We start from the raw sequence: 14868 nt of genomic DNA on the forward strand, positions 1-14868 counted from the left end.
GAGTCCACTCAGCCCTCCATAAGCAAGTGGAAATGTTCTGTAGCTTCTGCTCAGTTTGGCTGTGAACCTAACAGTGCTCTAAAATATAAAGTCTGTGCTAAAAAAAGATGGGAAAAAACAAAACAACCCCCCACTCGCCCAATCCAAAAAAACCCATTCTGAAGTCCATGGGCTTTCCCTTCCTCAACCTGAAACCATATCCATGACACAGTGAATAGTGAGCTGGCCTCTGACGGCAAACCCATTTGGGACTTGGGGTCACCAGTCCCTCTCTTCTCTTATTTTCATCCCCGGTGCTTCACCAGAGCTCCTAAATTCTGTGTCCGTCCCGTCTTCCCCACTCCTCCCTTCTTTCATAGGAGCGGCTCTGTGGTTTGGGGTCAGATGTGGTATGTGTTTGCTTTATCCTAATTGGATTCCGTCTTGTGAAGGTGACTGCCATAATTATTGTATTTATTACACATCTGTGTGTTTGCAAAAAACCACCCACAAACAACCACAATGTCTCTGTTTGGGTTATTAACTGGGAGTATAGGTTTCCATGAGCTATAGAAACATAATTGGCTGGGCTCTCCATCACCTGACTCCTGGACCAGCTGTTTGTACCAGCACATCTGGGCAAGATCTATTGGCACGTGGCCGCAGGCTGTTGGCTGTGAGCCCAATGAGGAGCCCCTGGTGGGTGATGCCAAGGCACGAATAGCATCATAACTTCTTTTTGTCCAGATGTGTAGGCCAGTATGGGCCACGTGGTCTAGACCCGTCACCACTGGGTGTAGGGGGGCATCCTCTCTCTAGGTCTGGCTATCGCTGGAGGAAAGGGAGGGCTCAAGGACCACAGGGAGAAGAAAATATCTCTCTCAAGACCGGAAGCACGAGACAGGAGTTCTCTGCCTGGTCTGCCTTCCTGGCTCTGCGGGCCTCCTCTCGGCCTTCTTGTGGGAGGACTAGAAGTTCAGGAGAAGAGTTTGCTGGACAAGGGAATCCAGAAGTCATGGAAATCCACCAGGGGGCCAACAGCATGTGGGAGCTTCCCATTCCTCACCTTCTTATGCTGAAGTGTGCCCAGCTGACACTTTGACCCAAGAATGTCCTTGCCCTTGGGTCACTCACTGTGAGGGCACGGCAGCCACAGGCTGGGCACGACGGAGGCTTCCTTTCCTCAGCAGCCCGTCGGGAGCCAGGTGACAGCTCTGGGGTCAGATGTGGGCTAAATTCTAGATGCCAGCCTCTTTGTTCTTTTGTAGTTTTGGTCAAATTAAGCACTCTGAGCCTCACTTTTCTTGTCTGCAAAATGGAGACTTTAATTCCTGCCTCATCTGGGATTGGTGCGGTTGAAAAGGAAAGTGTGTATAAAACTCCTTCTCATGTGTCAGACTCCAGGCGAGATGAGAATCCTTCCTGCTCTTCCATCCTGATTTACCGTCATGAAGACCCAAGGAGGCTGGTGCCTTGCTTTCATAACTCCTTTCTTTCTTTCTTTCTTTCTTTCTTTCTTTCTTTCTTTCTTTCTTTCTTTCTTTCTTTCTTTCTTTCTTTCATTCTTCCTTCCTTCCTTCTTTCTTTTTAAGATTTATTTCTTTTAGAGGGAGAACAAGAGTGCAGGGGAGAAGGGCAGAGGGAGAGGAGGAGTGAATCTTTTTTTTTTTTTTTAAAGATTTTATTTATTTATTTCACAGAGAGAGAGAGAGAGAGAGAGAGAGAGAGAGAGCACAAGCAGGGAGAAGGAGAGAGCGAGGGATGAGGGAGAAGCAGGCTCCTTGCAAGAAAGAAGCTCAGTGCGGGGCTCGATCCCAAGACTCTGGGACCATGACCTGAGCTGAAGGCTGATGCTTAACTGACTGAACCACTGAGATGTTCCGGGAGAGTAAATCTTAAGCAGAGCCCACGTGGAGCGTGGATCCCAGTGCAGGGCTTGATCTCACAACCTGAGTTCATGACCTGAACTGAAACCAAGAGTTGGATGCTTAACAAATGGTGCCACGCAGGCGCCCCTCTCCTCAATAACTTTCTACCCAATATGTATTCAATACTAAATTTTTATCACATTTCTTAATTGTTAGATATATTTCTAATATTTCCCCGCTGGATAGATGTGTATTCTTTTCCACGTACACTTTTAGTATAAGAGGGAGTTTGAGATAATAGTTGCTTATTTGTATAGTAAACTTGTTTCTTTAGGGAACTCCCTTACCCAAACTGTTAATCTATTAGCATTATTGTGTGTAAAGCAAAGGAACCCACCAAAAATAATGATCAGAGAATGGACTTGAATTGTAGGCCATGGAAACAAATCCGAGGCTTGTTTCCACGGTGTTTCCCGGCGAGCAGAGTGTGCCAGGTGAAGCCTGAGGTGCCACCCGCCAGAAGGGTGATTAGGAGCGGTTTCCTAAGAGTTGCATTCTTATCTTCCTGGAGATTAATTCAGAGATAGGAATTCTTTTCAAGGAGGTGTGATGAGTAGCAGGCCCTTCTGTTATAGTTCACCTTCTCCTGCAAATGCCGAAGACCGGATTCTGCTGCGTGCCAGGCGCAGCCCGCTCCACGGTTCACACAACACAGGAATGCACTATGGCTTCCTGCCCTTGATTTTCCGGCACAGGCATCACTTCCTACTTTTCTGTGGTTAATTAAAAGCAAATACTTTTTTTTGCAATGCAGATAGCGGTTCTGTCAATCATGCCAGGACACAGTGGCCCACCGCATGTGGCTTCTAATTGAATGACACCCACTCCGGAGACCTTTACGTCTTTCATTTATTGGTTATACACATGGTGAACGTGAGGCTTAATGAGGCAGGTGTCAGGCACTTAGACATGGAGGGGCCTCAGTGGATAAAGACACTCTTCCACATTTTGAAAATTGGATGTTCAGCATTTTGGGGCCCACATGATGTCAGAATGCAATGATTCTAATAAATGCAGAGATAGCTTACTTGATATCAAGATGAATTCTCAGCAGTGGAAACAATAACTTCTTGAGAGAAAGCACATCATGATCACGCTATTGGCTCTGTCCTGGGGTCATACCAGGAGCAAGGGAGCCATGTAGTAGTAGGGAGAAGAGGCTCACTTCAACTAGTCCTACTTCAATCAGAGGCAGAATAGTGTAGTGATGACACCCAGTGGCTCTGGACCCAGATTGTGTGGGCTCACATTGCAGCACTGCTGGCCAGGGAAAACTTCTTCAGTGCTTCAGTTTCCTCATCAGTAAAATGGGGATAATGACAGTGCTTCCCTCCTAAGGTTGTTGTGAGGACAGAATGAGTTAATTTACACAGAGACGTGCTAGAACAGGATCTGGTATATATGGATGCTTATGAAATGCCAATATTTTAATATTTATGTGCTTCTGTCTGTTACTTGACAATGTCAACAAAATTAGGTGTTTATTCGGGGTGGCAGGGGGAAGCAAGAGGGTAGGTTTCTTTAACCTTTCCTCTGAAGCACTTAGTGCTTGGGGCTTGGTGGGTGAGCCCATGAGGTCATAAGCCAGGCTACTGGGCTTTAAATTCCAACTCATGTTCAAATCCTTGGCTAGCCTCAGAAATGTGCTTGCACGCTGGAAGATTCCGAGAAGCTCAGTGGAGAGCAACAGCCAGAAAGTTAGAAGAACTAAGCACACACCTTAGCCTTTGCCAAGTTTAAGGCATTTATTAAACTCCTCAGGCTTTCTATTTAAGTTTCATTAAAGTGAAGATGATGTTCTAGGACTAAGAGATTCACCTTAGACTAAGGGCAAAACCGAAATAGACCCACAATAACAAACTGGAAAACAAAACCTTTGCAAAAGCTCAAGCTGATCAGCTAGTAATATAACTGCCTGTCAGAACAAAGCTCAGCATGCCCAGAGTATCAACAACATATCATCCACAATGTCTAATATGCAAATAAGAGTAATTAACGATATGAATAAACAGGAAAATGGGACCCACAGTCAAGGAAAACAGTCAAACAGAGAGTGACTCCAAGATGACCCAGTGTTGGAATTTGCAGACTAGAACTGTAAAGCAACTCTTAAGTTGACTTAAAGGAAAAGATAGTCCTATTGAATGAATAGATGGAGAATTGCAAGAGAGAAATAAAAATCTATAAAAATAAGCAAAGTTAAATTCCATAACTGAAAAGCAAAATGTCAGAAATACAAAAGAAATCCACAAGATAGGCTTAATATCAGATTGGCAATGGTAGAAGAAAATGCAGAGTACAGACTTGAGTACAGACGAACAGTAATTACCTGATGTGGAAACTAGAGAGGACAAGACGTGAAGGACTTGTGGAACAACACCAAGCAGTCAAATACACGTGTGATGAGAGCACCCAAAGGAGAGGACCGAGAATGGGGCAGAAAGAATATTTGAGGAAGTGGTGTCCCAAGTATCCAAAATTTGGTATAAAACATGTATTTATGGATTCAATTATCACAGTGAGCCACAAGCAGTTTAAGCCCAGAGAAAAAACAAAAAACTCCAAGTACCTCATAGTCAAGCTGAGGAAAACCAAAATAAAGAAAAATACTTATGATGTCGGGAGAATAATGACACATGCACACACGAGATGAACAGTTCAAATTTCTGATAACTTTTTATCAGAAATACAGAGGTAAGAAGATAGATGGAATCACATCTTTAAAGTGCTTAAAGAGAAATATAACCTGGAATTCTATATCCAGTGAAACATGACTTTACAAATGGAAGTGCTATAAAGGCATTTAAAAATAAATCAAAAGAAAGCTAAAAAATACTTGTTGCCACCAGACCAGCACTGAAAAAAATGCTGAAGTCCTTCGGCTACAGGGGAAATGACACCATGTGGGAACCTGGATGGGTGGAAGGGAACAAAGATCACTAAAAAGAGTAAATATGGAGATGAGTATAAAACTGCATCCCCCGCCATTTAATTTCTTTAAAAGACACATGACTATTTAATATAAATAGTGCAGAAATGGTACCACTCTACTGTGTTTATAACATTTCTAGATGTAAAATGTATGATAAAAACATGAAGGACACTGGACGACAAATGGCTTATATTGCTCTCTCATTTTATGTAAAATAGTATAATATGAACTGTGCATACACAGTGCTAAGTTAAAAATGACTATTGTAGTCCGTAGAGCAATCCCTGGAAAGGAAGAAAGAGGCACTGCTAAAAAGACAATAAAGGAATCCAAATAAAGTAATAAAAAGTACTGAGTTAACCCAGTAGAAGACAGGAAAGGACAAACAGAAGAATAAAAGAAGAGATGGGGCAATGGAGAACAAACGGCAAAATGGAGTAACTAACACCACCAGATGATGACTGCATTTAGTGTAAATGGAGCAAAGGCTCAATTAAATGGCCTGTGTTGTCAGGCTGAAGAAGAAAGCAAGACTCAACTACACGCTGCCTACGAGAAATGCATTTTAACTCTAAAGACATTGAAAATAGAAGAGTTATCAAGAGAGCTCCATTAGTATTCAGTGAAGTGGACCTCAGGACGAGAAGTATTGCCAGAGACAAAAAGGGTCCTAACGATATTTTCCTAACGATAAAATAACCAAACAGGAGGTCACACCAATCCAAAATGTGGACATATCTCCTAACGGTGCTTCGACATCTGTGAAGTACAAACTGACAGAATGAGAGGGAGAAATTTGGAATTCTATGATCACAGTGGGAGGTTTCCACACCCTTTGGCACTAAGAGGTAGGACAAGTAAATGACAAAAAAATTAGAAAATGGTTCATCTCCCCCTCTGATTCCATCCTCCCCTTCATTTTTTTCCTTCGGTTAACAAACTGAGGGTTTTAGAGGGGAGGGTGATGGGGTGATGGGTGAGCCCAGTGGTGGGTATTAAGGAGGGTATGGATTGCATGGAGCACTGGGTGTTGTACGCAAACAATGAATCATAACAATGAATCATGGGACACTACATCAAAAACTAATGATGTGCTGTATGGTGACTCATAATATAATAAAAATTATTGAAACTTAAAAAAATTAGAAAATGAACAAGCAGGTCACAGAACAAGACACAATATTTGCAATATGTACGTCTGGCAAAGATCTTGTAACGAAAATATACAAAGAACGCTTGCAAATCACAAGACCAACCAGGCAGTAAAAAGTAGGCAAATGACTTGAACACATATTTCAAAGAAGTTAAACGAGGACCAAAAAACCCATGAAAATGGTGCCCACACAGTTGTGTACATTTTTCAAAGCTTGCACTTAAGATGCATCCTTAAGATCTATGCATTTCTCCTTGTATAAGTTTTGCCTTGATAAAAATGGTGCAGGAGGGCGAAGAGGAGGAGGAGGAGCTGGGTTTCAACCCCAGCTCAGCCACATGCTCTTCATGGCCTTGGTCAAGTTACTGAACCTGTCAGAGCCCCATTGTCTTTATCTGTAAATGGGATGAGGATGGGCTTTTCACGGGCCGGCTGCGAACAGGCAACAGTCCCGTAAAGAGGTGACACAGGTGGTCCCTACGAGGGGAGGGCTCTATTAAACAGCTCGGTGGTCTTTACTCCCTGCCCACCTTCCTCCCCTCCCACCTCCCAGGTCTTCAAGATTCTCTCTCGAGGGATTCCTGCAGGGTGAGCAGCGGGGGAAAGGAGAATGGGAAATGTCCCGACCCGTCACAAGGGTAGGGACCATGAGGCTAAGAGAACAAAATCCCATTGCCATCACAGCCTCACTCCAGGGGTCAACATCATGTGGAAAAGGAAGGATTTCTATGGGCAACTGCTTGCATATAAGCCCCAGAGCCCCCCGAGAGCTGATGCACAGGTGACACCGTGCCCCAGATGTGGGGTGTCCTTGCTAGGCCATAAAAGCTGGCTGATTTGGCATTCTAGCAACTAAAAGTGAATTGAACAGCATAGAGACAACCTTCCGTTATGCAATGAAATAAAAATTAAATCTGTCCAGTTTTAACATTAAATATGAATATTCTGTTATAAAATGCTTGAAAACTTGGTAATCCATTTGTGAATATATCATCTCCCCATCTCCCATCTCCCCATTTACCTATCCACACCTGTCTATTACCGTCATTACCCATTTCTAAACGATATCAGAATCTTTGCTTTTAGGGATGACAGTGTCATTGGGTCTTACCGCTTCATTTTCCTGGCATAAGACAGAAATGCAAGGAAGTGAAGAACTCTTCTAAGATCTTGGGACTGCGTAGTGTATGCATCTTTTAGGGTATCCTGTCTTCCAGCCCAGAGATCATGGAGCATGGAACCCCCTGTGGTCAGCTTAGCTTCCTGCAGGCTCCTTGGGATCATCTGTGTGAGGAGCAGACATGCCCAAGGAACCACATACCTTGGAGACTCATGCCATGTGTGAAAGAACAACTGCCCCCCAACCCCTGCCCTAGCAAGTAGCTGACACTGTTACCAAAGGAAGGGGGGCTGGAGGTAGAAATTGTGGCTTTCGATTTCAGAGACATGTGGGGGCATTTCAGGGAGGATTCCTGCGGCGGGAGGAGGCTGATCTGGACAGGACAGTAGGGGTTATTTATGTAAAGGAAGGTGCTGTTTCTGCCCGTTGCATGCTCAGCCAGCTGCACAGTTGAAGTGATTTATAGCAGGATGCGATGGGGGGGGGGTACAGGAGAGATGGGCGTGTCAGCCTTCGGGAATCATCCGCAAGGGTCGGCGCTCATGGGCGTAAGGGGGTTAACAGCAGGATCTGAACATGTAATCTGAACAAGAAATGCAACCAGTACCTTGACCACCACGTGCAGCATCATCTGCAGGCCGTTTTTGCCAGGGTACTTCCCCGCAATGTTGGCTGCGGACAGGTTGAAGAGGTTGGCTCCCGTTTCGGTGCAGATGGCGTGGACCAGCATTTTCTTCCCTACCCCCGATGGCCCTGCCAGCAGCAGGGATTTCACCAAAGGAGCCTTCTCGTGCACTGTTGCAGAACCTATAAGACGTAGAGGCAGAGGCTCTAAAATTGTGCAGAGAAGCTAAGTGGCACTGGAAAGAGCATCCCTCAAGGCTGTTCCTCCAGCGTGTGACCCCACTTTCTGCAACAGTGATGAATGTGTCCAAAGCATTTCTAACTGGAGGCACATCCCTGGTCTGAGCTGGGCGGTGACACCTTTGATTTTGTACGTCAGGGCTAAAGGTGGGGGCCACGAACCATCCTGCTTATTCTGCACATGCCTTCCCTGCTGCCCCTTTCCCTAGAATTTTTCCCAAACTCATCATTCTAAAGAGCATTCTTACAATAACTAACCTCTGGCGTTTTTTTTTTTTTTTTTTTCAGGCGGGGGTGGGGGGTGGTTTCTCTGCTAGCTGCAGTCTTTGAAAGCTTAGGAAAAGGAATGCGGACATGAAGCCACAGCCGGAGAAGGGGGCTGGGAATGTTCCTTAGTGGTTCTCAGGAGAGAAAAGGGAAAAGCAAGAGGCAGGTGTAGTGGCCAGACTTCCTTGATCTGCCCTCGGTTCCAGCCTGGAGTTACCACGCGGACACTCGGAGGTCAGCCACACTGTCCATTTCCTCCAGCCCGAGCGGGACTTGGCCTCCAGCATCTTCTGCCATCCCGAACACAAGTGGAGTGCACACTGGCGTGAAGTAATTATGATATGAAATCCTGGAAAGTGCTGTGATCAAAACATCTCCTATCATGTGACTTTGCTTTGGGCAGCCACTGGGCACTTTTTGATGAACTGGAATATATATATCCAAATTACAATTATTATTGTGCTTTTTCTTCTTGGGTAAGTGAAAAGATACAATGAATTTTTCAAATAATCAGGAATAATTTTTATGGTTACATAACATAATCTTGGAAACCGGTTTTGAGCAAGTTCTGTTTGAAATGCAATGACACAGGGGGCACCTGGGTGGCTCAGTAGGTTAAGCCTCTGCCTTCAGCTCAGGTCATGATCTCAGGGTCCTGGGATGGAGTCCCACATCGGGCTCTCTGCTCTGCAGGGAGCCTGCTTCCTCCTCTCTCTCTCTGCTGCCTCTCTGTCCACTTGTGATTTCTCTCTGTCAAATAAATAAAATCTTAAAAAAAATGCAATGACACAGACGGGCTTTATTTGTGGTCAGTGAGGAGCACAGTAATGTAATACGATAAAAGTCATTCTGTTGCTCACAATCGGAGAGGGACGCCATTCACTGGGTGGTCCGTGCAGCACAGGTATTGGGGGCTGGTGCATTCATGGCCCTGGCGAGGGGCTGGTGGGGAAAACTCAGGGCTTATTGTCGAGAGTTTATGGCTAGGACGGGAGTTGAACCTGGGCAGACGTGACCAGAACAGGAGGCAAATAGTGCTGAGATCTGTGCAAGCCGCGGAGGGTTCAGAGAAGAACCTTTTCCCAGATCGGGGGATGGGGGCCTCAGGCAGGACTTCTGGGAGAGCATGGCACCTGAGCTGGCCTTGGAAGCAGCAGAACTGGACCCTGTAGACACAGGGACCCTTGAGAAGATGCTGGGTGAGGAGGCACAGTGACTGTGGGCCTGGAGAGGGAGGTCAGACGGGTGCTGGGGAGTGGCAGATAATTCTTGCTAGTGATATAGCAGGGGGACAGCAAGGGGCTGGGGATGTAGACTGATGCCGGCTTTAGGGGTCCCTGGAAGGCAGCTGGCATTGCAGATCTGCCAAGGGGGCTGGCTGAGTGCCTTCCTCCTTCTTCTCCCTCCACATTCTGGGAGGCAGTCACATTTCTGGGAGCGTGTGCGGGTGAACGCTGACCAGATGCATCCTGGGTGCTCCCTTATCTGCCCGGTGGGCTCGGAAAGCTCATGCCTTGTCCTGGGAGCCCTGGTTGAGGTTCTTGGGGTTCTGGAGGCCAGTGGATGCTTCTGCTGCCTGGCCAGGGTACAGAATGGCCACACAGAGTGTCCTCTGCGGAGTGGCTAGGTTGGCTGGGACCTGAACACGGTGCCAGCAAACACAGTTCCTGTTGTCATTGGATATGATTTTAGATTTATGAAATTTAAAGGAAGCACCTGAAGGCAGATCTGTGAATGTCCTTGTCTGTCTGGCTGGTTTGTGACTTGCATACACACACACACACACACACACACACACACACAAACACACACAGGTCCCGAGAAGAAATGCCTGTTGGCTCTGGGGCCCAGGGAGGTCAGCAGCCTGTAGGGACTTCAGGTTCCTCATTGACAAGAGAAGGATTCAGGTGGGATGTTCCCTGAATATCCTTCTTCTGAGGCTTTTAAGCCAGCTTGGAAATGACATCCAACATTTTGTTTCTTGGAGTCAAGGATCAAACATACTGCCCCTGTCGAGGACGTCTTAGGAGTTCCCGTAACAACATGCTAGGTCTTGGTGCTTTCAGCTCTACTGTTTTCCATCTCACTGTGATGAGGGTTGAGGGCTCATTGTTTCATTTGCATGGGCCTCATAAATATTGCATATTTATTTTGTGGACCCCTGAAGTATCATACACTTATATATATGATATGTTTCATATATATAAAATTAATGTTGACCCCCAATTGCACTTATTACTTCTGACATGAAATTAAAAGAGGAAGGGACCATTTCTGGCCTGTAGGTCTAAGTCAAAGTGGAACAATATTGTAAGTGCCCAAACTATTCTCATATTATTTTAAAGGCAGTTAAGCAAATAAAGCATGATTTCTCTTTCAGAATTGTCAACAGAGCCCAGCCCAGATGACCGAGGTCATACCCATAAAAAGGTTGTTAAAATGATAAGAGAGAAGGAGAGCAGCAGAGAGCTCTGTGACAGAGGGCCCCGCCCTTCCTGCACCTGTCGCCACACTGCAGAACGCTGGTCCGTTGGTCTGAACAATCACGACCGCATCTCACTTAGCAGTTAGAGTGGATATCAGTGAAAACCGGCAGAGCCTTAATCCTTTAGATTCATGAAACACAGTTTCACTGGTTCATGAAAGGCCAGCTTTGTTAAGGACCTAGTAACAGAAGCCTGTGTGTAAAAGGCAAGCCTAACATTAGCCCTTTGTCTAATTTGATTAATTTTAATCGCAGGTGCTTGATTGCTGACGGGACCTTCAGCCCAGAATGTTAAGCAGGCGCTCAGAAGTGGTGCACACATATCCCCCGTGCAGGACCTTCTTGTGCTCTCCGGGATCAAGGTCACAATAGAACTACCCTTCCTCAGAGTGGTCTGCATGAAAAGATCAAACAGGAAGATGCTGCCAATGCAGCAAGCAGTTCACCGCTGCCTCTAGGAGACGTGCAACGGGGGTGCCTGGGTGGCTCAGTCCTTAAGTGTCTGCCTTTGGTTCAGGTCATGATCCCAGGGTCCTGGGATTGAGCTCTGCCTAGGGCTTCCTGCGTCTCCCTCTTCCACTCCTCTTGCCTGTGTTCCCTCTTGCTGTGTCTCTCTCTGTCAAATAAAATCTAAAAAAAAAAAAAAAAAAAAAAAAAAAGGAAATGCACAACAAGGTATGTGGAGTCTTTACCTAGTGGCAAGATCCCGTAGAGGGCGATGAGCTGTCTGACATCCAGGAGGGAAGGCATGGGCTCTATGGATACCTGGCGAAGTGTGGTCCCCAGGTAACTGTACTCTCCTGGGGGAACAGAACCAGAGGGTAAGTCAGTGGAGACTGTGCTGGTCTGAGTGGCGTGATCTTGGTACCTGTGAAACTAACACAGAATACACAGTCAACGTGTCTGAGCAAATACAACGGTGTTGCCGGGAGTCATGGAGAACACCTCTTCTCTCAGACCAAGGCCTTAGAAGACCCACCCATTCCTGAACTCTCTGCTCTCCAGGCTACTGTAACGGTGCATTCTGTTGAGTAGGACACTAACCTCCTAGGATTTCCAAAACTGACCTTGGACTCTAGAATACATGAAGCGGAACAAGGTTCTAAAATGAAGGACGTATAGAGTAGACTAAGCTATGGTAGGCTTTATTTCATTTATATTTCTATTCCAAGCGATGATGTCTAACATGGGCATAAACTTTAAGCACAAATTATGTAAGATCAATGTGGAATTTGTACTGGAGCAGGGTAAATCTGAACCTAAAATACAATCATTTGAAAGGAAGGATATGAGTCTAATTTAGAATAAATAGAAACATCTCCTTTTGCGGGTCATATTCATTTACATTTTTATCATTTTCAAAGGATTACCAAAGGAATAATATAGAAATAAATCTTTACAGGTTTAATTAGAAGGCATCAAAGGTCTTAATTGTAACTAGTCATAAATCTGAAATGTTATTTTCTAACTAATTTAGATAAGGTCACCAAGAAAATTAGTTTGGCTGTCTCCATTTCTCACAAGGACGGACCCTTTATATGCTCAGACAGTTCTCTCTTGATTTGTACCGGAATCTGAAGGGAAAATATTCAATGCCTGAGTCACAGAATCTTGATCATTTTTTTTTAACTTTTTCTTTCTATAAGAAGTATGGGTCTTGCAGAATTTCGATGTTCTATACATATGTCCGACAGAATGCTCTTACTTGTACGTGAACTGAGAAAAGCTTTAAAGCATTTTCGAACGCTGAGAAAATTAGAATTAGAGATCAGATAGTGCTTGCTGTTTTGTTGTGGAGGGCAGGCTTTCAAAAAAAAAAAAAAGTCCTTGGCAAGGACAATGGGTATTGGTGGAGAGAGTGAGTGATAGTGAAAGCTTCCATTGCGGCTTCCGATCCCCGCGCTTTTTAATGAGCAGGTCATAAATAGGAGAGTGGTTAATTTCGCCTTCACTAGAGCAGGAAGAGATCCTGTAGCCACCATTAAATCCAGTGCTTATTGCTATAAACATGACATTAGAGGTGATCTGAAAGTGACCCCAATTTTCCTGCTTAAATAAATCCATATTAATACCCAGATGCACCATATTTTCTAGAACCTAACAGATTTCATGTAGACACATCATATTAAGTTGAATTAGTGGGTGTTGCTTCTGATGGAGCGAAGGACACCACCAGTCCCTTGCCAGGCTTTGGGACTCATCCTGAAAGCATGCTGCTGTGCTCTGCTATTCCTGGCGTGGATGCCCTAAACCCTTCCCACGTGCTCAGGCAGAGCTTAGAAACTTCAGGATTTCCCGCACAGATCCCAGGTCTTCCGCCAGAGAGGGAAGAAGGCGACGATGGATGAAAAGGCATTTAAGTACAAAGCATGAACAGGGGCAAGAAAGCCTACAATAGTGGATGGAAAAGGAACAAGGAATGTCTTACTGATCAGACTGGGTTTCCTTACAATTCTAATGTGAAAGGCAGATCCCCAATATCACAGTGTGTGACCTTGTTTGGAAATAGGGCCGTTGCAGATATGACTAGTGAAGGTGAGGTCATTAGGGTAGGTCCCAGTGCAATATGACTAGTGTCCTTTATAAAAAGGGCCATGTGCACACAGGTGTGAAGATGGGCACAGGGACAAGGAGACCTAGCAGAACGCCAGAGGCTGCAGCAAACCTCCAGGGGACAGGACAAGGGGTGAAATGATGAGGTTGTAGGAGCGCAGGGACAGCAGGGTAGCCATCCAGGAGGGCTGGCAGTCGGAGCAAGAGAGACTCGGGAGGGGCATGTGCAGAGAGGCTAGGGCAAGGCAACAGCTTCTCCTTCAGGCTCTCAGAAGAAACCACCTTGCCGACACTTCGATTTTGGACTTCTGGCCTTGGGACTGTGAGGGAATGTTTGTGACACCTGTTCCAGCAGCCCTAGCAAACTAGTACAGAAGGAGTAAAATAATGGAAGACCATGGGGACATCAAAGCAGTTAAAAAAAAATGAGAAATTAAAAAAAAAATTTGAGAAATAAGGATGGGATCAGCCTCTAATGTTCCATTCTACCCCCCACACAGCATTAAAGAGAGTATGGTAAGCACTGTATAATAAGTCCTAACTTCTCAAACACGTTCCTCAGGGACCAGGGGCGAGGTCCAAGGGCAGATGTTACTGATTGGTGTTTGCTTCTCCCGACCCCTCCCCGCCAAGTGCAAGGATGTCCTGCCACCCTTACTCCAACAAGGCTGCACACGCACCGTCTCCCAACAGCGAGGACGGGCACGCGTGTTACATGGTGATGGGTCAGGAGTATGGACTGGTTCATAAACTGCATGTTGGACGCTGGCCGCCTGGCTTCCAGGACGAGGTCAGCCAGAGAAACTGCTCTAGGTCGACTCCATGTTGGGAGAGCTCAGCTGAGATTGTGCAGGACGTGCCAGGTATCAGCTATTCCGAAGCTCTGGGGGTTTCATGTGTGCAGACGTGTAAGTCATACCGTCTAAGATAATGAGTTTTCTTCTCTGTAGAGCAGGCTCTGAACACCAAGGGGAGTGTGGGAAACACCAGCTCTGGCCTCAGGTCAGTGTTCCCCCAAAGGCACAGGGACTGAAACATGGGTGGAGCCAGATAGTTTAGCAGAATATTATTTTGTGTCTGTTCTCTCTGTATTTTGGACTTAGGCAGTGCCCCCTGCACTCATGCTTCTGTAATGTGGATTGGTGGGGGAGGCCCCTAGAGATACCACGAAGTCTCAAGCCCTCCGATTTGCAGTCCCTCTCCCTCCCCTCACCCCCCCAGCCTGCCAAAGCCTAGGCAAGAATGCCACCACCAGCAATGGTGGTATATGTTCCGGATGCCCGATCTCCTACCTCACTATTTCCAGTGATTTAATGAGGCGGGTGCTGTGACTGTTCCCCTAATTGTGGAAACTGAGGCACAGAAGGATCACATAAAGGACAAGCTTCTTTCAGAAGGTGAGGGGTGGGGGAGGGGACATTCTGCCTTTCACATTTTATTTCTCTAAAGGTGTTATTTATTCATTCTTTGATTCATTATAATTTATTTTCCAAAGTGATTTTTCTTTTTATTTCTAATATTCCTTGAGTTTTGTCCACTCATTTCTGAGTTTTTCTAATTTCCATTCTATGTATTCTTTCATTTCTT

The 14868-nt window shown here is 45.6% G+C and overlaps 1 protein-coding gene across 2 annotated transcripts in view; it reads right to left on the bottom strand.

The window, feature by feature from the left end:
• The window catches only part of IQCA1 (IQ motif containing with AAA domain 1), a 148578-nt gene that overhangs the window by 28917 nt on the left and 104793 nt on the right, over positions 1 to 14868 (bottom strand). The window contains exons 14-15 of one of the 2 annotated variants that reach the window (XM_032355252.1): positions 11421 to 11528; positions 7720 to 7919 (exon numbers count right to left, since the gene is read on the bottom strand). In XM_032355252.1, the coding sequence (XP_032211143.1) occupies positions 7720 to 7919; positions 11421 to 11528 (308 nt within the window). The remainder of the gene's footprint in view (positions 1 to 7719; positions 7920 to 11420; positions 11529 to 14868) is intronic. The other variant, XM_032355253.1, reaches the window with a different exon arrangement.

This window comes from Mustela erminea, chromosome 8 (genome assembly GCF_009829155.1).
Source record: "Mustela erminea isolate mMusErm1 chromosome 8, mMusErm1.Pri, whole genome shotgun sequence".
Classification (NCBI taxonomy): Eukaryota; Metazoa; Chordata; class Mammalia; order Carnivora; family Mustelidae; genus Mustela; species Mustela erminea.